Raw genomic sequence first — 26316 nt, 5'->3', positions numbered from 1 at the left:
AATCACCCTTTAGGCATCGCTGTCTTTAAATCAAAGACCTTGAGTGTGAAGTTGTCTCAGCAGAACCAGTCTTGGCGTTTCTATCACTATATATATACACATTTTCAATGCAGAATTCATAAAAAGTGAAAAGCAAAAATCCCTTTGATTTTTTTTTAATACTGTAAACGTCACAGGTTAAAACTGAGCTACTCAACAGCATCAAAAGGTTTTGCATTACCTATAAATCCTTACCTGGGAAATACTTGATTTGAAGCATATGTGCAAATTTGTGAGATATATCTACTTACCTACAACTCTGCACGCTTTGAAGGCCATTGCAACGCAGTCCTTTAAAACTGCTGAATGTTGACTCCAAAAAAATGAAGTGATACGTGAACATTTAACACTGGAAAAGCAGAATGTTAACCAGAGGTGCTCAAGAGGAGAAAAACTCAGCAGCTAGGCTGTACAGTGGCATTCCATCAGGCCACGGATTTAACGCACTGTATATTCGTTCTCACCTCTTAACGCAGGCTTACACCCCACGGAATTCTCCTAGAGGCCATCTAGTTTTGGGGTGAGCATCTAAACACAGCTAGTGGTGAGCCCACACGGTGAGAGTCATGGAAGTCTCTGGATGTGTCCTCATCAGGTGTGGACAAGCACGCTCTGGAGCGCTTCCACCAGCAGGAGGAAGGAGATGGTAGCCAGAAGTGTCATTAAAGGGTCAACACTCCATCCTATGCAAAGGCACAGCAGGTTTTCTACCCTCCAATATCTCATCTAAACCCATCCAGGAACTGCTTCCTCACTGCCAACACCCTGTCCATCAGAGGGACAGTGCAAGGGAAACAAGTCCACCCATCTCTACCGTGAGGCAGCACTGAGCTACCCTGGTTGCACAGCGCATTAGGGAGAATGATCCAACCACAGCCCAACAGGAGATGAAAACAAACAGTTTATACTGTTTGTCAGCGCTGTGACAGCCCTGTCTGTGAACTGGGTGCCCTGTCGAATGTTCACTTTCCTCAGCAGCAGATTCCCACACACAGAACATCAATAACCTCTTTGGCCTTTTTTTGTTAGTCCGAGTTCCCTCAGTTTCTTTAAGGAATTATTCACTTCTAATGTTCCTTCAGTGCTATAAACAAACAGCCCAACAAGGTTTGGAGCATTACACTGCACTACAGTGCTGTGAAACCCAAAGCGAAAGATGAACCCCAACTGTGTTCATTTGTATTGCACCCGAACATGGACTCAGTGACCTATTCTGGCCCCACAGAAAAGGGTCCTGGTTCCCAGAAGACTTAAAATATTCTACTGTGCAAAACCTTGTTGCACACTCACTTATGTTTACGTGAGACGACTGACCACACACACTATAAAAATGTATTGCTTCCCACAGCCTAGTGATTAGTGTTTAGTCCATCTCACTTACATTTGGTTGTGTGTTCCAGTCTGGAATCCTGAAAAATAAACTGAGACATGGATGAGACAGACACGTCTCAGCTTCCTTACGCATTCCCTCACTGCATATCCATGGACTCTGATACCCAATCTACCGCACAGTGAAGATTTCTGACAAAAAAGACAGACTTATCCTCACCGGACTCTGTTCCATTCTCCGACAAATGCAGGATCATCAGCCCTGAGGAGCAACATCTGAAGGAGTGAAGTTCCTCATCGAAGGATGGTTGCAGTTCAGCTCTTCCCACAACTTTTGCTCGTTTATGACATGGTGCCAACTACATTCCTTTGTCACCAGAGAGATGTTACAGTCAATGCACAATCAGCAGCTATCAAAAAGTTCCATCCTGCTGTCGGGAGGGCAGCTTCTCTTGGGAGACATTTGAAAGCAGCTCCATCCAAACTGCTCCACGCAGTTATCCAAACCGAGGCGTTTTCATCAAAGGTTTTGGCTACACCATCGCGAGAACATACTTAGAGAAATTGAGCAGAAACATACCTGGATCCATGCAGAAAACCACAGCATGCATCTCCACACACAAAGAGACACCAGGACAGCTGAAGCAGCCTTCACCAAGCCGCAAAGTGCTCAATGATTCCAGCAATGGCAGAAAAATCAAATGCCGCCCCAAACTGTGAGGATTTACATTTCTTATACAAGGTTCCATCTCTGCAACAAATGCCACTCCTCACTGACTCAAACTATCTGTCTTGGGTGGGAGAAACATTCAGAAAATCATTTCCAAGCAATCGGTGCCCATTAATTCTCAAGGAACAGAACTCATAAGCAAGGGAACTAGAAAGCATTGGTCAGTTTGCCATTATCACATTTTGTTGTTGTTGTTGATGGTTAAAAAGTGCAAGGCAGGCATCTAATTCATAAACCCTATTCTGTAGTGTATAGAATCCACCGTGTGCTATGCCAGGTACACAATAAATATTAATCTGTTGGTTTTAGGCTTCAAGAGTACATTATTTTACTTACAGCTTATACTGAGTTGCATTCAGTTAGCTATTTGCTTGACACGGGACACTTGAAGCTGAATAGCTGACCATGCAAGCACAACGCACTTAAGAAAAACCCTTCCTGATAAACTTCAAATGATATCTGGATCAAATGCCTCTCCATACACAAGTAAAGTTTTTACGAAAGTGAGCAAAGAGCAGCAGAGACAAAATTTGCTTGGGTTCAACCCAAAAGTTCCTGCGGTTTGACACATGACATTGGCAGTGATGGTATGGTCAGCTTCCTAAGCTTCAGGGTTGGAATTTTTGTGATCTTGCTCATATCATACATTCTTTCATCAGGTTTTCATGTCCCTTCATTCCTGGGATCCGGAGTTTGACTTGGTGCCTCCTGGGGAATGAGATCCTCTCCCAACCATCTCCTGTCCCCATTCTCTGTGGCTGGACTCCTGTAAACCACGACCTTTCGTTTCGATGGGCAAGAAGCAGGAAGCCACAGCGGCCAAGAGGCAGCATCCACTGTATACCACCAGCGTTAAATAGACTGAAGATTCCAACATCACCTGCAGAAAAAAAGCAGAAAATACAAAATAGTATCCCTGAGCCTTACCACAGAAAGAAACACGAATACTAATGTAGTGGTAGAAACGTTAATTATAGTATTACCGTGTGCTTACACACAGCTATAACACACTGACAACACAGTCTGGATTATAAGAGTCTGGATTATATGAGACAGCACCTTGAGTCCTGTGTTCAGTTCTGGCCCCTCACCACAAGAAGGATGTTGAGGCTCTGGAGGGTGTCCAGAGAAGAGCAACGAAGCTGGTGAGGGGCTGGAGAACAAATCTTATGAGGAGCGGCTGAGGGACCTGGGGTTTTTTAGCCTGGAGAAGAGGAGGCTGAGGGGAGACCTTATTGCTCTCTACAACTACCTGAAAGGAGGTTGTGGAGAGGAGGGAGCTGGGCTCTTCTCCCAAGTGACAGAGGACAGGACAAGGGGGAATGGCCTGAAGCTCCGCCAGGGGAATTTCAGGCTGGATACCAGAAAAAAATTCTTCACGGAAAGAGTCATCGGGCACTGGAACAGCTGCCCAGGGAGGTGGTCGAGTCACCTTCCCTGGAGGTGTTTAAGGAACGGGTGGATGAAGTGCTTAGGGACATGGTTTAAGGGAGTGTTAGGAATGGTTGGACTCGATGATCCAGTGGGTCCTTTCCAACCTGGTGCTTCTATGATTCTATGATTCTATAAGTGCCATGAGGTGTTGCTGCCCTTCTCTATTAGACAGGAATTAAATCACAAGTTTTCTCCCTGTCCGTCTGCGGAGCCATTGCTTCTGACACAGTTCTGAGTCCTGTCCCTGTGGAGCCTGGGGCTCTCAACCTCCCTGTCCGGCTCTTTCCATGTACTCTGAAGGTTTGTATCACCTAGGACCTCAGTCTGAGGTCTGAAGAGAAAGGTGGCATTGCACCACTCACAGGAACTCCCTGCTTCTCCCAAACCCCCACCTCTAGGTGCCCTTACACCCAGCCAGCAGCCTGCTTCTTGGTGATTTATTTAACATGTAGAGCTCTAGAGCACAAGGTAAATTCAGAGATTGAGCCTGCACTCTCCTGAAGGAACAAGCAACAACCGCTCCCCTCCAGCACGTCATGCACAGATTGCCCATGGTTTGGCCCAGCTCCTCCACCACCCTCCTGTGCAGTCTCAGAAGGAGAAGGAATTTACCTGTGCAATGAATGGGGTTATGAGGGCTCCCACTCTGGCCATTCCACTGCATGTTCCCAGGCCTAAAGCACGCGTGGCTGTCGGATAAACCTGTCAACAAAGCATAAGCCCGTTAATGTTAGTGGGAAGTTCTCATCCTTCCAGCCTCCTAAATCACTAGATTACTAAGGGATACTACAGCCAAGTTCTATTAGACGACGAGAATGAGATCATCAACTCATATCTGGGGTAAAGCCCACTGTGAAGATGGCATAAAAATGATGTTCCCACCATGTTCTCACTCCCCTTAAATGTTCTCATGACAAAAAAAATCACCTTACCTCAGGAGTGTAAACATAAGCAGCCTGAAATCCTCCTGAAATAAAAGCTCTTGCAATGAAGAGCAGCACAGTAAGAACATTTCTGTGAGAATAAAAAGGAGAGCAGTGTTTGGGATTGTTCTGTACAATGTGTTTGTTTAACTTGGAGGCAAGTGCAATAAAAATGCTAAATTTGTTAGAACGATTCCTTTTGTTTTTTAATGAACACTTTGTATTTTTTCTGGACCTTTACTATAACAATGATGCCAAACAATCTGCATTCCCACAATCCCATCAGCTTTCTAAACGCATTCCTTCCAACTAACAGCTGTGGCTTATTGAAATAGCAGTAAACGCCTAAACTTATCTAAATAAGAAAAATATATTCCATGTTATGAATGGTGCTAAGAAAAAAAGCGGCACACATGAGAACAAAATGAGAGTGCTGCTTTCCTGTTTAAAAGACATGAACCTCCGTACCGCCTCGGTATTTGCAAGGTTTATTATTACAAGGTTTCTGTACTATAAGGCTTGCACAGTGCCTGAAAACATTGACATTCTGAGAGCTTTAGGTTATTTCCTCGTGTGTCAGCCCTGAGGTACAGACTTTGTCCCGTGCAGGGAACACGAAGGTCAGGTGCCATCAGGGCCAGACTCTCGGAGCTCAGCTGGAAATTGATTTAAGACTAAAGGGCAGAGCTGCCAACTGACTCGTTCTTTGGAAAATCTGCATGAAGGACAGATACCGAACAATATAAAAATGTGAATCCAAGTTCTTTTGAAAGTCAGGCCCCACGTAAATGCAATGTCAGCATTGAGCTCCACCAGCCGCGCTGTACACAACTGCCAGGCTGTGCCAGTCCGTCTCTATGTAATTGTGCCACAGCACTTTCACCACTGAGAGCCACGACAAGTGGAGCAGTCGGAGCACCTGAAGAGGAGGCAGAGACGGGGCTTGGTTGTGAAGTCAGCTGGGGAAATGTAAGTAAGGAACGGCAGAGAACAGCACATCAACCAGCCACTGAGGCTCGTGACATCAGATTTGATTTAAAAACTGTCCAATGGTTACCTCCTACTCAGACATAAACTCTTATTTTCCCCTTTGGATTGCTCTGTCCACAAGATTATAGCGAAAGATTTCTCCTCTCCTGCTTCTTTTAGATTTCTTACAAACTCCGGTGAGAAAACCTAGCACCATCCTTAATTCTTTCTCCAGCTGAGCAAGACCATCTCATGGCTTTTCAAACCACCACTTCCAGTTCTCCTGCTGTAATCAAGAGAGAATGTGGATGAATCAGATATAACAGTTGTTTTACTTACCGTCCAACGCAGAGAAACAGCAGAAGACTGCAAAATGAGAAGACAAGAAAGGACAGGGCCATGGTTTTCTTGCGGCCTATCCGATCAATAATCCATAGTGTTACTAACACACCTGTGGAAGGAGACAAGTTGACGGTTGAGAACCGAGCAAAGGTGGAGGGAGCAGCAGTGAGCTTTTAACGTAGGCTGGGTTATTTAGATTTGAAATTTTGTTCTCTCTTTCTTTAACATACTTGACTGGCAGAGGCATCAGGCAGAGGTGTAGAATGGACTGCCCCAGCCATTGGTGCCACCTGAAAACAGAAGCTCTGCATCTCAGCTGGTGAATCTTGCTTCATGTTCACAGTCTCACATGCCCGCACGCTCAGGGGCTACACGCTGACAGAGGAGTGCACAATCCACTCTGACACCCATTAACCACTGATTATTGCAGCAGTTACTAATGTAAAAATTAAAAAAGCCTGCCTCCCACCTCGCTGGAATATCTGCTGTTCCACTTCTGACCATTGTTCCCTGCTAATCTTCCCACTGCTGAATTTAAGGGTTCTTCAGAACTTCATATTTTCTTTCCATTGTGTCATTTACAAGCCACTATCAAATTATTTCTTGCCTGCTTTTTGACAAAGGAAAGAGTTCAAGCTTTAAGTCTCCCAATGTTAGGTATTGTCTCTCATCCAGATCCTTCTAAAAGCTGATGTATCACAAGTGAGGGGATTATTCAAGCATCAAAGTTGCCAGGTATTGCTGTTAATATTTCTTACTCCTACCTCAGTATGTGTCAGGATCAAATCAGTCCTTTCCACTATAGTATCAGTCCAAGAGTCTATGTTCTCTTTTCTATCCACTGCACGCTGACATCCTTCCCACAATGACTCTTACATGGGACAGTCCTCCTATCAGGTAGTGACTATGTGTGCTTATCAGTCATAGACTTAAAACTTTTCATCAGTTAAACGGCTACTCTTTGAGCGTTTGTCCCTGAAACTAAAATCTAGAGCAGTGGAAATAATCTGACCACTGCCTCACAGTATTGTTTCAGACAGATCGATACCGAGAGATCATCTAAATAATCACTATTACACACTATCCTGTTTGTCCCATGTCAGATTGTTCATTAAAATTGGCTGAAATTCACTGAATATCACGACTGAGGCTGGAGATGAAGCTTTAGGGGGAAGTTCTCCATTGATTCGCTACAACCAGGATCCTTTTAAAATAGTTCTGGAAAGTCATTTATGGATAACAGTTCAAGTGATTCTGCCCCTTTGATTTAATTGTTACTCTTCCTCAGAATGTCTAATACGTTGGTTGGATAGAACCCATAGTCAGACGGGTCATTATGGCTTCGCAAAGCAATTAGTAGTGATTTTATCTGTAGTGATCACATGGACAGCGAAGAGAGCTACAACTGCTGTGTGTGCTGCGTATATCAAGCAGACCGAGCAAGGAGCTTCAGTGCTGTGGGAAATACAGGGGCACTACACCAGACAGAAGAGCTCGTTTCACTCACCCTGAGCCACTGGCAGTGAGGAAATGGTGCTTTTTATTGCCACTTACCAGGGAATTCTGACAGGGTTGTCCAGAGCAGATCAGTGTAGTCTTCCTCCGTCAGGTACTCGCAGGTCAGGCTACACTTTGCTTTAACTTCTTGTCTTCTGCTTGATACTGCGGGAAGACAAAATAAAACCCCAAACATTCAATATATTTTAAGTAATCTCTTCCCTGCTTATCTTCCTTTACTCCTGCTATGACTTTATCACTTGTACTGCTGAAACAGCTCTAAAGGATCTACTGAAAAGGCCGTGCTGCACAGCAGGAATGTTCTTCCCGGAAGATACTGCTGAAACCAAATAGTTTATCATCTTTGTGGCAGGATGTCTTACCTCTGCAACCACCACTATCAAAATGAAAGCGTACACTTCGTTATCAGCTGTACAGGCTTAGGTTCTTCCAGGGCTTATGACAGTGAACAGAATTAACATCAATAATAGAGTTTCTCCCAGCACAAACTGGGATACGGACACTTCATTGATACTTTGAGAAGACGGAGTCATCCTGTGTCTTTCTAAAACCAAGTGTTTTTAAATGCAGGCTCCTCTGTGGAGGTTAACCAGAGCTGAACCTCTCAAATAGCTAATGGACTCTTGTATAAGCTTGGGATCTGTCTCTCCTCCCAGTGCTACCCATCCTCTTTCTGTAATTTTCCAGCTATCAGACAGTTTGCACTAATTACAAGTGTTCTGAATACAATCACGTCTCCCCTGGGGAATCAAATTATTCAAGCCTCTTCTTTCTTTTTTTTTTTTGTTTTAAACACAAAAATCTGAAACAAAAAGGGCGATGGATTCCCACCATTGTTTTTCTCAGCAGGTTTTCCCATACTGAGAACCTGGGAGCTCCACAGCAGCAGCAGTTCTCTCTATCTCAGAACTAGTAATCAGGCCTGACAAATCTGGAAACTTACATTTATTCAACCACTTTTTCCTCAAGAAGAACAGACACTTTTTTTCTAACAGGTCTCCCTTAAAGGCTGTCTTGCTGTTTCACATTTTGAGCTCAAAGACACTGCAGGACCTCTCGGCATTGTGCAGGAAACAAGGAATGGTCTATCCAAAATGTTTAAAATAAGCGACTTTAAGTGGATGCATTAAAATTCAGGCTGGCAGCCACAGTCCTTTCCAAACTAACAGCAGAAGGCAATCGAACAAAAGATATTCCACTACCTAACAGGGTATATTTAAAAAGAAAAGATGGACTAGTACTCACTGCTGCAGACATCTCCTGCTTGGAAGAACTCTGTAGTTAATAAAACTAAACCATAATATGAAAAAGCATTGGAAAACCTGAAAGGAAGAAAAAGAGAGAGGAAGTCTTAGCTGGTCAAACCTACAGTAAACAACATGAATCAAAATTGAGCCCACTGTGGGAGGATTTCCACTAAGTGCTATCTCAAAGCTATTTCCTATCAACATTTGGAAAAGAAAAGGGCAATTAGATTGAAAATTCTAGCAATTGGATGGTTTAATAAATTACTAATCAATACAGGTTAGGGCTTTTTTTGAGGAGGAAGTTGCTGTATTTTAGTGATACTGTAAAATACCTCCATTAAAAAACATTTAGAATCGTGCTGGCACCGAGCCATTTATATTTTCCTCTTACCATATAAACCAGAGTAACAATGTGGTCCATCTAAAATGGGGCGTAAAAAGGTCCCTCATTTTTCCACGGTCTTCCTGTTGAAAACAAGCGCAAGTCAGATGATGAGGGTACTCATTGGTCCTGAACTGGAGGATGCACGGTGGCAAAGGACAATGCAATACACAGGGCTATGTACTAGATCTCAGGATGAGTGTATGACTTCAGCTGAGGGCTCTTCGGGTTGTAGGAGCCACATGGGAGCTGGGATCCAAAGAAAGAATTACTCTGCCAAGGGGAATTCTCCAGGAGAATATGGTTATCAAACCCAGTTCATGCACAGGACAAACTACGCCTCCGCAGGGAGGTGAGAAGCAGTCACAACAAGGTAGGGCTGGAAAGAGGTAATGCAGAAGCAGGATTGATGCAGCCCACAGCGGCTTCTGAACATCAGAGCAGCCCCTCAGGGCTTCTCAGGCACTCGGGAACTGCAAGCAGACCCCTTGTAAACTGAGTGCTTCTCAGAGACGGAGAGAGCAAAGGGCCCACAAACTTGTGGTTAAGGAAAAGTACTTTCCCACCCCACCCTGAAAACAAAACCATCCAAAACTCGCAAAGCGTTCCTGCGCAGCACATGAAAATCACCCTGACTGCATCAAGCACTTGTGAAAGGCACAAGAGCTCAAAGTCTCACTGATTCAGGCCTTCAAATCACCATCTCTGATTAGTGAGATGCTGTCGTTACCAACAGGCTCCTGCCTAGCTTCACAATCTCGCTGTTGTTCAAATCTACAGATCACCCTTTCTGTCCCTCCTTGCTGGCTAACACAGCAACTCTCTTTACTTAGAAAAGTCTCCTTTCTGTTCTGTAAATGCAGAGCTGCTTTACACGCTGAGAGGGGTGCTAAAAAGTTGGCCAAATAAAGCTGAAATGAAAAAAAAAAAATCTAATGCAATTCATACAGTAAACACGCAGCTCAGAAGAGCTTGAATTACTCCACGCATTAGGACCAAACAGGAGCTTGCAGGCTTCCCCCTCCAAAATATCAAGATTAGATTCAAAATTAGGTATAGTTAGAGTCAAGTTCCATCTTGCCTCATGAGTTCTGAGCTATGTTCTTCGGTAGCCTCAAGGCTTGATTTTAATAATAGGCTCCTAGAGTGAGGTTAAATAACATTAAAGCCCACTTTAAAGGTCCTTTTCAGGATTTCCATGTAAATAAAAATGAGAAACTAACTCTTTCTCACTGTGAATGAGGCGTGTACGATCATCTTACTTTTTTTTATTACCGGTTGAGACATTAACATTAAACTTCACATTGATTATTTGCTTATAAAAATACATATGAATGTGGCACAGTTTCATTGCATCCCATATTATTAACGTGCCTGTTCCCTGTACATACCTGTCTGGAAATAATTAATTTTCCCAGAGGCATCGGAGCTCCATTTTCTGTTGCTATCCGCTTCAAAGTGGCAATTGCTTTTTCTTGATTTCCAGATAATACATCATACCTGGCGCTCTCAGGCAGCCACTAAGAGAGAAAAGCAGATCACACACAGAGCGATGTGAAAAACACAGCAATAAACTAACGGGGCATTTTCTTTGGGGGCTTATAGTGGGAAACTCAGCGAGTCGAGCACATAGGAAAGGATAAAAGAGCTCATCTTTAACAGTTCAGAAAGCCCCACTTTCACTGTAAAGTCAGAATTCCAGTCTGAAATCTTCCTTTTCTATTGCCTTGGTTTTATTCCTGAGAAGCACGAGGCATTTGCAGGTTCTTTACACTGCACCTTCTCAGTAGGGAAGACAAAGCATCCAGGGCAAATAACAAGATGGTCTGGGAATACCAAAATTCACATTTTTAAGCTCCTTTTTAAGAACCAGCTTGTTAGCATCTGTACAACTGCTGAAAAACAATGACAGGGACTAAGGAATAGAAGCTTGTAACAACCTGACAAGGACCCACATCTTTGAGAAGACTGAGTGATTGGCAAAACCATAACCTAACAGTGCAACGGAACTCAGCTTTAACTCGTCGATGTCTTATTTTGGAATCTGACCTGCACTATGCAGATTTTACCTCTGATTTGGGTGGGTTTTTTTAAGAGGACAGTAATTATAAAAGTTATTATTTTGTCAAAATGATTTAAAAAATCTAAAGAGCGATCGGAGAAATAACAACGTCTTTTAATAAAATGTTGATTCCACTGAGCTTAGTTGAAAGAAAGTCACTAAATTGGAGACATTTCCAGGCCTGGTTTGGTTTCAGAGAATTCCAGCCCGCCCTCATCCTCCAGCAATTACAGTCACATAAACACAGCTCTTGCTGGAATGTTTTTACCAGCACCCTGTTGAAACAACAGCATTTTTGTCATTATTTCAGATGTTTCAAAGAAGACACCAACAGAGAGCTCAAAACTGTGACAATTTCCTTCAATCAGGTTACAGAATGAGCTAGCGGAGTGGCAGATTGATGGAACATGCATTCATCTATGAAAGAATACCTACAAAACATAGGACAGCGAAGAGCAAAAGTGGGAGGGCAGAAAGAATGAGAAGCCACCGCCAGCCTAGAGTGGGCATCACCAACACTGCTAGAAGGACTTCAAACACAGTCCCAATGGCCCAAAAGACCTGCCAAAGGGAAAAGAAACAGTCAGGAATGAGAATAAGGTGCTCTTAAGGCCTCTTTCTTTGTAACGTTCCAAGACGTGCTCTCTAGGGATAGCTGGAGAGAGAAGCGCCAGAAACATTTCAAATCATAGAATAGTTTTGGTTAGAAGGGACCTTAAAGATCAACCATTTCCAACCCCCTATCAAGGGCAAGGGACACCTCCCACGGGCTCAGGCTGCACAAGCCTCATCCAACCTGGCCTTGAACACCTCCAGGGATGGGGCAGCCACAACCTCCCTGGCCAACCTGTTCCAGTGCCTCATCACTCTCATCGTGAAGAAATTCCCCCTTCTGCCTAGTCTAAATCTGCCCCTCTCCAGTTTATACCCATTACCCCTCATCCTATCACCACAAGCCTTTGTAAACAGCTCCTCCCCAGCTTTGTTGTAGCTCCTTCAGGTACTGGAAGGTTGCCCTAAGTTCTCCTCAGATCTTCCTCCAGGCTGAACAACCCCAACCTCCTCAGCCTGTCCTCAGATGGGAGGTGCTCCAGCCCTCCAATCATCTTTGTAGCCTCCTCTGGACCCATTCCAACAGCTCCATCTCCTTCTTATGTTGAGGATTCCAGAACTATACGCACCACTGCATGGAAACAGAGCCCAGGCATTTTAAGGGGATTTGTTTAAATGTTTCAGAAGCTCAAATGTTCATTTCTGAAAACCTAGCACTGACTTTTTCTAGGCACTCGTGCTTACTAGGGAGCTTCACAAGGAACAGACTCCTCACACGGTGTTTCTTAAGCAAAATGACTATTAATGTATCTGTCTACGAGTTTTATTCTCAGCTACCACCATGAGATCAATGGTATTTGTTTTCTTTACCAAAACCAAGCTACCAAAGCCACAGAGTTTGGTCTGTAGGAATTTATACCTTCTTAGCATCCTCCTGCATATCCTGCCTGTGTAGGATTATTCTCTTCTAGATTATGAATCTAGATTATGAATGCTCAGAGTACATTTCTAACCAAGGGTTGCTCAGAGGCAGACGAACTGTAGCAGAACAAAAGTGACACAGAAAGGAGTAATTCATCTACTGAAGTCTATTTATGAAAGACTAATCAACGGAATGTAGGACCAGCCAGCAGATATCTTAGAAGACTGGTTTTCCATTGAGAAACAAAGTTTGGTGAGGTTTTCTACAAGGATGTTTCCTCCAAACTGGCTGATGCAGACGAGTAACAGCACTGTTCTGATCCTTCATCCATTGAAAGGCAGCAAATTTTGCCTTAAAGCACTTATGGGGCAAAACTCTGCTCTCTGTGACTTCGATACGTTTGGATTGAATACAGGGAGCTGAATTTAGCCCTGCATTTACTGAACAGTCTGTTCTCAGCTATCAATTACCAAGTTATAGATTAATTTTACCCTGAAATTAGCTGACACCCAAATGCTCCCCCCCACCCTTGTGCTAACAGCACTAACCTAGGCATAGGGTACAAGGTAATCTGCAAAAAACCAGATTCGACAAAAACAGTGGAGCGTTACACGAGTGCTTTACGCTGCTTTTGGACCTGAGCTAGTGCTGGTGTATGGGTCCAAGCTCAGCTCCACGCTAACCTGAGCAATCAAGATTTGACTGCAGCTGCTTTTGAGATTCCAAGGCAGTTGAATCGAATAGATGTAGGCAACAGCAGAATTTGTCCCTCTAAGGACCCACATGCACAGCCACACTGCTCACCTCTATTAATAAAATGCATTTTGCTCTGGCTTTCATTGGAAGGAACTCGGCATATAAGGTTACCCTGTAAAGAGTGAAAAGAGAAAAACGTCAGAGAAGCACATTGAATGAAATGCCATGTCAGCACAACGAGGGAGGTTCAAACACTTTGTTTGCCTTTTATTAAAATTGCCAAACCCCTCGCAGTAAGGCGAAGCCCTTCTTAGCCCTCAGAGGCAGCAGATCTGCAGACACTGGTTCAGACTCCCCTATCTACATCAGAACAAAACCTCCTTTGGTTCATCATTGCAGTGGAAGACAGATTTTGCTCAGTTCATGTGATTTTGTAACCCTATAGTTCTTGGCTAAACGTAGCAGTTCTTGATGCACATGTTTTCACAACCCTGTTCTGGTCTGGGACAGATATTGTGCACGTTATTTTCAGCGTGGTTCATCAGCATTCAACGTAAACTCTTGCTGGGTAAAGTATTTCTTCAGGGCTCTACAAATGGCTCAGAGAATTTCACATCAGTCTGTTCTGCCAGGTCTCAATTCTCTAAGAGGTGAATACTTTCAAGGTCCGATCCTGTTACTGGTATAAAATAATCTCCATTCCTTTATTGTGGGAATTCAAAAAGAAATCATTTAACTCTGCAGAGCCTTTGTTTCATGACCATGCCAAAGAGTAACGGTACGGCTTCTCTCTGAGTATCTCCTGAGGATGAATGCAAGGGCCAGCAGCCAGTCAAGGCACTCCCATCTTCTTCAAACCATCTGGTGAGACTTGTTGTTCTCCGCTCCTGCTCTGGTTGCATTCCATCGACTCTTCCTGTTTCTGCCTCTAAACTCCTTAGGCTTTCTTTGATGTTTAGGACAGAACTCCCTACTAAGTTAACAAATGGTGGATTGATTTCTGAGTATTTTCCCAGAGCTCGTTTCCCTGAAATACAAAGCTACACACAATGTTATATCAAATCAGTCAGTAAGAGGAGAAGGAAGTAAAATCACGTAATGAAATGTATGCAGTCCCTTATATATCATAGCAGGAAAGAGGAGCTGATTAATGCTGTACAGAACTGTTTTCTTAAGAGAACATTCCATATCTTTGCAAGTCTGGATGTTGGCACTGCCAATGAATAGTCATACTCAGCGTCAGATAATATCGTGCAGAAAATTCCCAGAGGAGGCCGCAGCTTCTATGATGCAGCTCCTACATACGTATGGAGAGAGGAATATCTGCTGTAGTCAGTTAATTTATTACCGCTGGGTGATTTCTTTTTAACAGCACCTACCACAAAAATCTCTTTCATACTCATTACAGAATGCAAAACCACAAAGGTACCCGTGCCATTCCATCGAAATCCAGCCACTCCTATCCAAAGTCACATAGCCTACTTAAGGATATTGGAAAGGATACTTCTCCTGCTTCACAGATCTTTCCTCCTCCGTCAAAGGAATCACTATTACAGTTAAAACAAGAAACAGGCTCAGCAGCAATGGAATCCACTCTGAGCTCGGTAAGCGGCTCTTCGTTGCCTCTCATTAAGTCACGGAGCCTTAGTGCGTTATCCGCCCCTCTGTAAAACAGCACTGGCTGTGCTGAAGCTGTTCCGTTGGGGCTCTGTGGAACATCATTAATATGTGTTTGCAGCGCAAGGCATTATTAAGTCTGACGCTTTGTCTTTGTTGTTCTCCTGCTTCCTTCCAGTTGTGCTCAGTGGGAACGGCATGGCAGAAACTGCCACAATACACCGCAGGCTTCGGACTGCCCCATTTCACATGCACGCTACGCTTCTGCACAGCTTCTAAAGGTGGGCAGGAGAGCAGTAAAATCAAATTAATAACACTGCGCTGTTCCATCTCAGCTCTGAATCTTTTATCTGGAAATGGCACTAGAAAAGACAGGATATTGACTTGCCTTGTGAAAAGTCTATGAGCCATGAATCAAAGTTAAGACTCCGATTACTCCGAAATAGCACCTCTGTGGGGCAAAATATCAATTATTAATTAGGATAAAAGACTACATGAAGAGAGACTGGCTATACTCTTCCCTCTGCGTTTATAATTAAAAGCCTAGAGCAGAGTTATTTATTCCAGGTGGAAAATTTCAAGATCCTCTTCTTCAGCGTGAAAGGAATGATCCAGTCACAGAGATGCTGCCTTCTTCTTAGGAATGTGTCTGGATCATCAAGATCAGTGTTCCAGGTCTGGGCTGTGTTGTTTTGCAATTCCAACTCGGGTTCAGACGTGAAAGTTCTAGGCACAGGTACAAACCCCCGTCTGCTCTGTTTTACCCATGGCGAGGTGGGCTCTTTGCCCCTCTCATTTTCATCACGGTTTACCTCAGCAAATGAGAGAAGCTTGAAAGGACTTAAGGCACATAGCACGTTACCTTTAGGTACCCAGCTTGTTCACACAGAAGTCGTTGCAAATCTGATTCACCTCAGTAATGTACGAGATATCTTAGAATCACAGGATCATGGAATGGTTTGTGTTGGAGGGGATCTCAAAGCCCATCCAGTTCCAACCCCCTGCCATGGGCAGGGACGCCTCCCACTGGATCAGGGGGCTCAAAGCCCATCCAACTTGGTCTTGAAAGCTTCTGATCGTCAAAGCTTTCTCAGAGTTTCATGCATTATTTCCAAAATACTTCACAGAAAAATAGGTTTGGGACAACTGAACACAGTCACGTCTTCAGATTGACACAATCACTGAAAAATTATTAAATACAGAAGAGAACGTTTGGACTTGTGAATATTTACTTACGACTGAGGCACTCCTCCAATCCCAAAGCCCACCAGGCCCCTCAGCACCAGGATCCAGCTATACACGGGGGCAAAACCACTGAGGATCCCATAGTAGAGCGTCCACAACACACTGATCTTTAGGCCCTGAGTGTGACAAACAAGCACGAGGAAAAGAAAGTCTCTGCTGTAAAACAAACTAACAAAACGTAAGTTAGAGCTGCAAACTCCTTTTATTTCATGGGAGGTCAATTCTGGCTGTGCTTAATCCTTGTTCATATACGTCAATTATGACATCTGTGAACATCGTGCACTGAATCCTCCACACTGTAGAAATCATAGAATCATGGAACGGTTTGGGTTGGAAGGGACCTCAAAGCCCATCCAGTTCCACCCCCTGCCATGGGCAGGGACACTTCCCACTGGATCAGGGGCTCCAAGCCCCATCCAACCTGGCCTTGAACTCCTCCGGGGATGGGGCAGCCACCACTGCTCTGGGGAACCTGGGCCAGGGCCTCCCCATCCTCACAGCAAAATATTTCTGCCTAAGATCTCAACTCAATCTCCCCTCTTTCAGCTCAAAAACGTTCCCCTCCATCCTCTCCCTGCAATCCCTCACCTCATCAAGAGCCCCTCCCCAGCTTTCCTTCAGCCCTTTTCAGCACTGGAAGCTGCTCTAAGCTCTCCCCAGAGCCTCCTCTTCTCCAGGTTGAACAACCCCAACTCTCTCAGCCTGTCCTCATAGGGGAGGTGCTCCAGCCCTTGGATCATCTTCATGGCCTTCTCTGGACTCACTTTATAACTGACTCATCCTTCCTCTGCTGAGGACTCCAGGACTGAACACAGTACTCCATATGAGGTCTCATGAGACTATATTAGAATAAAGAATTATTATTATTATATTAGAATATATTCTAGTAGGAGCTGAAGACTTACTGTTTTCCTCCCATACTGGTCCGAAATATTTCCCCAGAGGGTGGAGCTGGACATCATTCCCACAAACACCACCTGTGAAACACCAGAAAAAGATCTTCCCCTTAACAACAAGATGTGAAATTTTCCATATGATAGCAAAGAGAACACAACTTCACAGTGAAACTAGAAAATTGCAGCTCTACCAATAGAGCAAAATGTCCAGGTGTTCTGGGTAGAGTTCCTTTGCAGAAAAGAGTACTAAAGATAATTATTCATATAGTGGGATTTTTCACTCATGGAATAGTTTGGGTTGGAAGGGACCTTAAAGATCATCCAATTCTAACCCCCCTGTGGCACAATTTGCCACTAAATGGAAATCATTGTCCTTTTTCTGGGTTGACTTCTCACGGCAGCTTTGCAATTAAAAGATCCATCCAGTAACAAACCTTTCCGACACCAGCACATGCACTCTGGTGTTAAAGACATTGTGAGTCCAGCCCTGGAAGATGCCGAGTTCTCCAGTTTAAATGAACATATCGGCATTGCTCGAGGTCTGCAGGCTACAGCTGCGTGAGATGCTGATGCAGTTCTCAGCCAGCTCACCTCCTATTGCCACGTTCAGCAGGTTGTCTCAGATTTGAATGGAGATAGAATTAGATCTTACAACTTTAGAGAAGTCTGAGAAAAGACTGAGGTGTCAAAGAAAACGTATTGTACCCTTTTCAGAAGTGGCACCAAAAAGTACGGTTTATTCTGCAGACAGTGACAGAAATCATTCCTGCTCAGTGAAGGTAAAGGCAAAACCTAAGCATGTTTCCTCCACCAGCACATTAAAACCACAGGAATCTGAGAAAGAAGTGTATACTCAAGCAAGAAGAGGGTGAAGAAGCAGTTCTGTCTGTCACAGCTTTTATGTCATGTCCATCAATCCCTTCTCTTTCTGATATTGCTCACAAGAATAAAATTGTGGTGAGCTGAAAGGAGGAATAAGATCCTCCTTCAGAGGGGCTGGCTGCAGTCAGGAATCGGAAAGGACACGCTCTTAACTGACTGCAATCTACTGAGCATTCTGACCAATTTAAACAACCACAAAAATGCCATCAAAAACTAAAGAAAAAGGAAATGTAGGAGTTTAAAGTGCGTGCCATACAAGAGCGGCATATGCTGAGAGAAGGGTCCCAAAACTAATTTTCTTATCCCTACAGGCACTAAATGTTTCCAGCACCATAGCACCACACTTAGAGGTGGCATTATAAGAGCTCTGCTTGCAAAGATGACCGGATGATTCACTTGGAAAAGTGATTTCTTGCTCTCTCTTGGGGCTCCCAGTCCGTCTACGTACAAGTGAGCTTAAATGTACTAAGAGAGAAAGATTTTCAAGATAGTAAAACTTTACTAATCCATTTTTATTTATTTATTTATTAAATGGTTTGAATTTTAGGATGAGTTTGAGTCAATTTGTAGATTTTCCTGGAAATTACATGAAATCTGAACCTGAAACTTGCAAAATTTCCTCAGTTCTCACCGAGTTTCATTTCTTCAAGCTCTGGCTTTTAAAAAGACTCCTACATTCTTTGGAACCAAAGGCAATCCACAAAGGCCAGGAACAGATTTAACTTTGGGAATATAAAGCATAATGCCAGAATAACAATGAGTGGAAAAACCTTACAGAATACAGGAGCTGTCAGTTATTTTTCCTACCGATGTGAGCAATGCAACCTGCCAGCTTGGTAATCGCCACTCACAATGAAGCTGAGGAGCTAGGATACTTAAAATCATCATTTCCATAGCATCTGCCATCTAGAAAGGTAAAAAAAAAAGAAGCAAAAAGTAAATAACCACCTGAAAATTAGATTATCATAGCAGTCATTAATAAACCTTCTTAAAATGAACCCTGGTTTTGCTCTGTGCCATTGCCATGCTGCGGGCGAAACAAAACAGTTCTGTTTGCAAGAGACAGTGGATGTACACAGTGTAGGGGGAAAAAGGCAAGAAGTGCACTTTTAAAAGGATTTCTGGTTGTTATAATGTTTAGTAACACTGCCAGAGAGGATTCAAAGAGCTAAATCAAAAGTTATCAGTGAGTGGTTTCGAGAAGGCTCGTCTGGCCAGTCATCCTGCTTCATTCACCTCCGTATTCCGTATTCCGTGGATGACCTTTCAACTCCTTTAGACTTCAGATTCAGTCAGAACTGTTCGTTACTTTATAACTTACTCCTTCCCCTCTCATACACCACTACCAAATTTGTATCAAATATGTTGATTCTTCATCTGTAAACTGAATTGCAGTACTGATTTAGGACCTAAACCATGGCAGATCTTAACGTTACACATGGACAATACCATTACCCTAAAGTAAACCACACTAGATATAACATCTAGTGCTTCAGAGCCTGCAGAAAAGGGAAAACAAAGCCTGACTTTCTGTTCTTGATATCAAGGTTACAACTAGAAGTACCAGGTTGCTGTTCACCTGAAACTAAGGTTACAATAATACTGATTAGTATGGAAATCAGATTGTAGCCAATGGGATGAACGTGGTAAAATCACTGCATAAAAACTGAGAGCTGCTTCTCCAGGACTAGTCTAGCAACCTTCCCGTCTGAAACACGTTTATGAAGTAGAGAATCAAAATGACTTTTCAGACCCTGATTTATAAGAACTTCAGTGACGGAGAAATCAATGTTATTCATTGCCCCCACATAACAAGTTTCAGTCCAGCTCTCATTTAATAATTTAAAGTAGAATTCCCTCTCTATTGTACAATTATCTGCTCAGAGACTTTTTGCCAACAGACAATGGCTTCATTATTTGAGATTGTCTAATTGATGATCATGCAAGTGACCTTGATAACAATTACTTGCCCATGCTAATCCGGTAACAACAGACAGCTTCCACTGGAACTTTCCAAATCCAATGGCTTCCACCGCATCTTCCACCATGAAAGTATCTAGAAAGAAAACAATTCCAGTGCAGAAGTGTATTCCTTTCCTGGTAAGAGCCATCCCTTGAGACAGCATTTTCTGTGAATGCAATTATTAACTGGGTAGTCCACTGAGATCTAAAATACACAACAGAGAGTTGCTTTGCTTGTATACAGTTCCTGCTCCAGAGAATCTCGGTGCTAAATCTTCAGGAACTGTGCTAAAGTGAAAATAATTCTAAATCTGCCTAGAATATTTTTTTTTTCCACTCAGAAGTAAATCAGCATAGCGCCAATGACTCCAGCCTGTTACTCCTGGAAGTGACTCCAGCGGCCACTGAATTGCAGCTTCTTCTGGTGAGAAGCACATGAGCTGTTCAACAGCTTCCAGCAACACCACGCAAGTGATGGGAAGTGCAGAAGAACATTTCATTGCATGGAGAGTCACACTGTAATTATTTGAACCAAGAATTTGTCCCAGACAGCTAGATCCTAAAACATACTTTTGTTAAAAGTGCTGATGGTTCTTGTTTCCCACACACTGTCACGACCTCATTATTTTGTTCTATCAGAGGAAGCTGAGATATCTTAAATCCTTGGCTCCAGTGCAAAATGAAATACACAAAAAAATACATTTTGATATTCAGGTTGTTTAAATCAATATAAGCCTCCAAGTTTTAACAAGTCCAGCAGATTCAAAAGTACTTTGGCAGCAGAAAAGCTTCATCTAGCTAAGTGTCAGACGTTCCCACAAAGCAAAAGACAAAAACACAAACCAAAAGGAAATCAAACAAAATCCAACTGATAAAACAAAGCAGAGATGTCCTAAGATCTCAGTTTGTGACTTCAACCCAGGTTCTGAAGCTCTTCATGCTGGGTTGTTGCATCGCTGGCACTTTTGTGGGCGACGTGCCAACTGAAATTCTACATCTATCTGCAGACTTGCACCGATGCACCAACTCTTAGAACCTCGCTGAGTTCACTCCACGGTATTCTGGCTTCCCATTGCATCAACTTGACAATAAATAAGTCCCTGGGAAAAGAATCATCCTACATAATTTTAGTATGCCTTGTGCTAAGACAAAACCAACTCTTCTCATATCTTCTAAACGGGTGTTGCCTCCAGGGTAGTCAGCATTTCTCTGCTAGGTAGAAAGCAGAGCCTGGGATGTACATTTATTCTGTCCCTCTTGTCCTCTAGGCAAAGAGAAGACGGGAACACTGCAGAAGCTTCATGCTCAGCCTTGGTGAGCCATGTGCAACTGCTCCTGTAAACCTGGTGATGTTTTAGAAGCACTGATCAGTGCTTAAGGAAAAAATGTCAAACCTCCTGTATGAAGGAGGCGGTGACAACTGGACACACAATTCCTTGACAGGGTCTATTACCGGTAACATAAAAACTAACACATAAAACATCCCTCAGGACCAAGGCAGCGAAATCATGATTTTTAGGTGTAACGGAATTTGCCCGTGTTATTGTTTCCTTCTTTATCTGGGGATCTTTTAACTTGTCTAAACCCAATGTACTCTGCCTGGTTGCAACGTGACTGAAGCGAAGAAGTCACACCTTTCTCCTCATGGGAATCATGGAATAGTTTGGGTTGGAAGGGACCTTAAAGATCATCTAGTTCCAACCCCGAAACAAGAAACCTACTCACCATCAGTTGGGTTGGCAAATTCTTTTGGCACTGCAGCTCCATCCTCTAGCTCAACAGGCTCTAGCTCTGTCCGAACACCCTCAATCTGAATTTCATGTTCTCCTGAAATGACATCTTCATCCGACCTTGAACTTTCCCCAGTGCGGCGAAACTTGACCACCCTGAGAAGACAGAAACAAGGATTAAGACTTCGGTGGGTCTTTTCCAGGTTGAAGCTGTGTTTGAAGCCCTATTTGGTCAAACAGCAGCCAGGTTTCTCCCCATCCTCCTGCCTCCATCTCACATTCACGGAGAATGCTGTGACTTCTGTTTGTATCTGCTTTTAGAACTGGTATCCTGTTGGTTGCTACTGGCTTTGGAAAAACTGCAGATCCATTGCTATGTGATACAGTCATTATTTTTTGTACAAAGAGGCTGTTATTGCGCTAACATAGAAAGTTATAAAAACATACAGGTGGTAAAAATCTGATGAAATTATATATTTTTAATAATAGTCATGTTTTGTGTACCTTGACATCTATTATGAATTAGACATTGCTGTGTCATTGAATTTCAGGTGCTTTGTCTTGCAGGAAGAACCCAAATTCAGTTTTCCACATTGCTTTCACAAGAATTATCTGTGTCTTAGGAGAAGCACGAGTCCTGAAATTTGTCAGATTTTTAAAGATTACTTAATGAAGTAGAATCTGTAAGATAAATCAGTGAATTTAGCGATCTTCTTCCATTCTGGTTATGATTCTGTGACTAGATACAATTGCCTGTATCAGGGGATAACCCTGTCTTAAACTGAGTCTTTAATATCATGTTATTAATTAAACACCTGCATCTTAAGAAGCTATTTGGTTTCCAGTACTTGGTTCATCTGTGCAGTTTTGTGAATCTCTTAGGTAACGAGGTGGGACAGAATAAGAAAGTGAATCAAAGGATACTTAAGTTCAAGCCGAGACTGAGGAGTGTCCCTGCCTGCCAGCTACAGCCCTGCCGTTCAAGATGAACCATCACAAGCATCATGTTGCCAGCTGTCTGTATTTTATACCATTTCTGTATTTTATACCATTTCTGGCACCAGCTGAGCGATAATCGCCTCATCTCCGCAGCACAAAGAGAATAAGGCATGGGAATAGAACTTAAACGGACATAACAGTCATGTTTTGGTTGGAATTCAGTGCTTCGTGTCTACACAGGGGGGTCCTTTTCTACCAGTTAAGTCTTCTATGACCAAACAAAGATTTTGAAACAGATCTACAATAATTAACATAGCAGATTCCTCAAGCTTTCTTCAATTGACCTGCAACAGTCACGTAACTTTTCCCCCTTGGCAACTGACAATTTCTGCGACTTCAGTGAAAGAGTTGTTTGGGAACAGGTGAAATCAGTCATTCTATGACCTCTTCTAACTTCCAACACCTGAATGTTTTAATTCTACAACAAAGGTGCAGAGAGAGCCTCTTGAACTTCAACTGAATCACAGAATGGTTTGGGTTAGAAGGGACCTCGAAGCCCATCCAGTTCCACCCCTGCCATGGGCAGGGACACCTCCCACTGGATGTGGGGCTCCAAGCCCCATCCAACCTGGCCTTGAAGACTCCCAGGCAAAATAAACATGCTAACAAAAACCTTCCTGACTTTCAAGTGCCTGATCACAACCCCATGTACTACTGTTTCCTATTTTGTAGGATTTATTGAAGCAGACTTTCAGAACTGACCATTTTTGAGATGATAGATTCAGATACAATACAAAGGCAGTGACTGAGCTGAAAACTATAAATACTATGATGGTAATCTGAGTACAGAGCTATCCGGACACATTCCTCATCCCAGGAAATAAAAGGATATGTTTAGCACTTAGAAACTTACAAAACAAACTGATGCAAATGAAGAAAAAAAACCCCACAGTGATACTTGCTCTTCCATCCTTGCAGAATTCTAAACAGCTGAGACATCTCAGAGAGCTGCATTTGTTTGCAAGACCTCACAGCACCAAAGAAGTCAAATTACACCTAAGCTGAGAGGTACTTTAGGACATTTTTCTGTGTTTTGGTTTGTTCGGGTTTGGTTTTTTTTAAAAAAGAGGGGAAAATGGCCTAATGAAATCCTGTTTTATTCTTTTCACTGACAAGCTGAATGCATCTGAACTAAGTATGTGAAAATAACTAGAGTTTGTGCCCATTTCCCCACCTTATTAGGGATGTCATGGGACAGTTTGCTCTGTCATTGACACGAGTTCATTAATATTGCAATCAGCTGTAGGCATTTATTTACCGAGTCAATGGTTTATCAACAGGAATGTTTCAAAGCACAGGAGAGCGGAACAGGAGGAGAAATGCACTTGTTTGTAAAGGAAACCTTTTGCATTCAGGGAGAGGAGGAAAAAGGAGGGGAGAGGAAGGGAGAGGAGGGAGGAAGGAGGAGGGAATGAGAGGAAGGGAGGGGAAGGAAGGAGACGGAGAAGGGGAGGGAGGAAGAGGGAGAAGGGAGGGGGAAAAGGGGGGACAGAGAAGGGGAGAAGGGAAGGGAGGGAAGGGGAGAAGGGAGGGAAGGGGAGAAGGGAGGGAAGGGGAGAAGGGAGGGAAGGGGAGAAGGGGAAGGAGGGGAGAAGGGGAAGGAGGGGAGAAAGGGAAGGAGGGAGGGGAAGGGAGGAGAGGGAGGGGAGAAGGGGAGGAAAGGAGAGAGAGAAGGGGAGGGAGGGGAGAAGGGGAAGGAGGGGAGAAGGGGAAGGAGGGGAGAAGGGGAAGGAGGGGAGAAGGGGAAGGGAGGAGAGGGAGGGGAGAAGGGGAGGAAAGGAGAGAGAGAAGGGGAGGGAGAAGGGGAGGGAGGAGAGGGGGAAAAGGGAGGGAAAGGCGGGGACAGAGAAAGGGAAGGGGGGAGAAGGGGAGAAGGGAAGGGAGGAATGGAGGGAGGGAGGGAAAGGGAGAAGGGGAAGGAGAGAAGGGAAGGGGAAGGAGGGGAGGGAGGGGAGAAGGGGAGGGAAGAGGAGGGAGAGGAAACACTGGCGTTAAAAGGCAGCGATGCTTTTATCACCCCCCCGCCCCGAGGACAGCACACCCCACCAGCAGAGTCCCCCCCAGCCCCCACCGCAACCCCCTTTGCAAAGGGCTCCGATCCGCAGCCCCGAGACGCCTCCCCGGCACAGCGTTATTTACAGCTTCGGCGCTCCCGGGGGCTTCACCCCCCTCGGCTCCCGAGCCCGGGTCAGGTCCAGCCCGGGCGGGTTTACATAACGCGGGTCCCCGCGAGCCCCGAGCGGCCGAACCCGGGACCGCGATGCGGGGCGCCACTCACGGCAGCTGCCTGAGCTGGAACAAATCATCCTCCATTGCCGCGCTGCGTCCGCGGGAGCTGCTCTCATCGCTCTCGCATCGCGGGGCTGCGGGACAGACGGACAGCGGGACTGACGGACAGCGCCGGCGGCGCCCGCCGGCCCGCACCGCGGAGCGGCTCCACTCGGCTCCACTCGGCTTCCTTCGGCTCGGCTCGGCTCCGTTCGGCTCCGGCTCGGTTGGGCTCGGCTCCGTTCGGGCTCGGCTCTCTTCGGCTCCGCTCGGCTCTGTTCGTCTCTATTCGGCTCTTTTCGGGTTCAGCGCAGCTCGGGCTCCGTTCGGCTCCGTTCGGCTCCATTCGGTTCAGGCTCGGCTCTGTTCGGCTCTACTCGGCTCCACTCGGCTTAGGCTCGTTTCTGTTCGGCTCTACTCGGCTCCGTTCGGCTCGGGCTTGGCTGGGCTGGGCTGGGCTCGGCTCCGTTCGGGCTCGGCTCTGTTCGGCTCAGCTCGGCTGAGGGGAGACCTCATCACTGTCTACATGCCCTGAGAGGGGATTGGAGCGAGGTGGGTGCTGGGCTCTTCTCCCAAGTGACAGGGCGTGGGATGAGAAGGAATGGCCTCAAGTTGTATCAGGGCAGGTTCACATTGGACATCAAGAAATGTTTTTTCACCAAAAGGGCTCTCAGGTACCATCAGAGGCTGCCAGGGAGGTGGTGGAGTCCCCATGCCTGGAGGGGTTTAAAAGCCAGGCAGATGAGGTACTCAGGGATCTGGTTCAGTGGTGAACAGGTACGGTTGGACTCGATCTCAAAGGTATTTTCCAACCAAACGATTCTCAAGGCCAGGTTGGATGGAGCTTGGAGCCCCTGATCCAGTGGGAGGTGTCCCTGCCCATGGCAGGGGGTGAAACTGGATGGGCTTTGAGATCCCCTCCAACACAAACCATTCCATGATTCCAAGAGTGAGGCTGCTCCCTGCCAGGCTCGCTGATGCGATCAGCAGCCACCATCTTCAGGTGCTCCCAAACCCTGCGTGTGCAACCATTTCACCTGCATGTGCTCCCAGGTGCCTCCTCTCCTCCAACCAATATGGGATACTTCTTCTCTGAGCAATCCTAAAAATGCATCAGTTAAACCAAAAACTAATGGCATCATCTCGTTGCAAGATGGGTGATGGCCGAAACAGGAGTGTTTAGAGGTAGATCTGAGCCCCGTCTCCTGGTGTTTGTAAAACTGCAGATTAGTGTTCAGGCAGAGAACTTTCACATCTGAACCTGAGTTGGAATTGCAAAACAACACAGCCCAGACCTGGAGCGCTGAAGGGATCTTGATGGCCCGGACACATTCCTAAGAAGAAGGCAGCATCTCTGTGACTGGGTCATTCCTTTCATGCTGAAGAGGAGGATCTCGAAATTTTCCACTTGGAATAAATAACTCTGAGCCCCATCTCGTGGTGTTTGTAAAACTGTTCAGGAGGAGAACTTTCAGGTCTGAAAATGAAATAACACATTCAACTCTGTGAAAGGGGTGGAACTGGATGGGCTTCGAGGTCCCTTCCAACCCAAACCGTTCTGGGATTCCATGA

At 44.7% G+C, this 26316-nt stretch overlaps 1 protein-coding gene across 4 annotated transcripts; it reads right to left on the bottom strand.

Annotated features, from left to right (window-relative positions):
* Position 1: 1 nt before the first annotated feature.
* On the bottom strand, positions 2 to 24949 carry SVOP (SV2 related protein). Of its 4 annotated transcripts, XM_054082263.1 has the most exons (17): positions 24755 to 24949; positions 21982 to 22114; positions 21473 to 21633; positions 19756 to 19841; positions 18593 to 18691; positions 16913 to 16984; positions 15999 to 16123; positions 13254 to 13317; positions 11411 to 11536; positions 10305 to 10433; positions 8923 to 8996; positions 8530 to 8606; positions 7321 to 7428; positions 5764 to 5875; positions 4465 to 4546; positions 4145 to 4234; positions 2 to 2978 (listed from the first exon to the last, which is right to left on the bottom strand). In XM_054082263.1, the coding sequence occupies exons 2-17, from the start codon at positions 21987 to 21989 to the stop codon at positions 2772 to 2774; spliced, it is 1620 nt and encodes a 539-aa protein (XP_053938238.1). In that variant the 5' UTR covers positions 21990 to 22114; positions 24755 to 24949; the 3' UTR covers positions 2 to 2771. The 4 variants fall into 4 exon arrangements, with proteins under 4 accessions (XP_053938238.1, XP_053938237.1, XP_053938239.1 ...); XM_054082262.1 differs by lacking the exon at positions 21982 to 22114; XM_054082264.1 differs by lacking the exons at positions 11411 to 11536; positions 21982 to 22114.
* Between the last annotated feature and the right edge of the window lie 1367 nt (positions 24950 to 26316).

This window comes from Cuculus canorus, chromosome 17, assembly GCF_017976375.1.
Source record: "Cuculus canorus isolate bCucCan1 chromosome 17, bCucCan1.pri, whole genome shotgun sequence".
In the NCBI taxonomy this organism is placed as follows: Eukaryota; Metazoa; Chordata; class Aves; order Cuculiformes; family Cuculidae; genus Cuculus; species Cuculus canorus.
The sequence above is the reverse complement of the archived record's forward strand: the minus strand, read 5'-3'. Positions and strand labels throughout refer to the sequence as shown.

What these genes read in the sequence shown, in the direction of transcription:
- SVOP (XM_054082262.1), bottom strand. Translation starts at nt 24,789, where the DNA reads ATGGAGGATGATTTGTTCCAGCTCAGGCAGCTGCC. An exon ending in ATTTGCCAACCCAACTGATG is followed by an intron (nt 19,842 to 21,472) that starts GTGAGTAGGTTT and finishes TTTTCTTTCTAG; the next exon opens with ATACTTTCATGGTGGAAGAT. An exon ending in AACCCTGTCAGAATTCCCTG is followed by an intron (nt 5,876 to 7,320) that starts GTAAGTGGCAAT and finishes CTCCTTCCACAG; the next exon opens with GTGTGTTAGTAACACTATGG.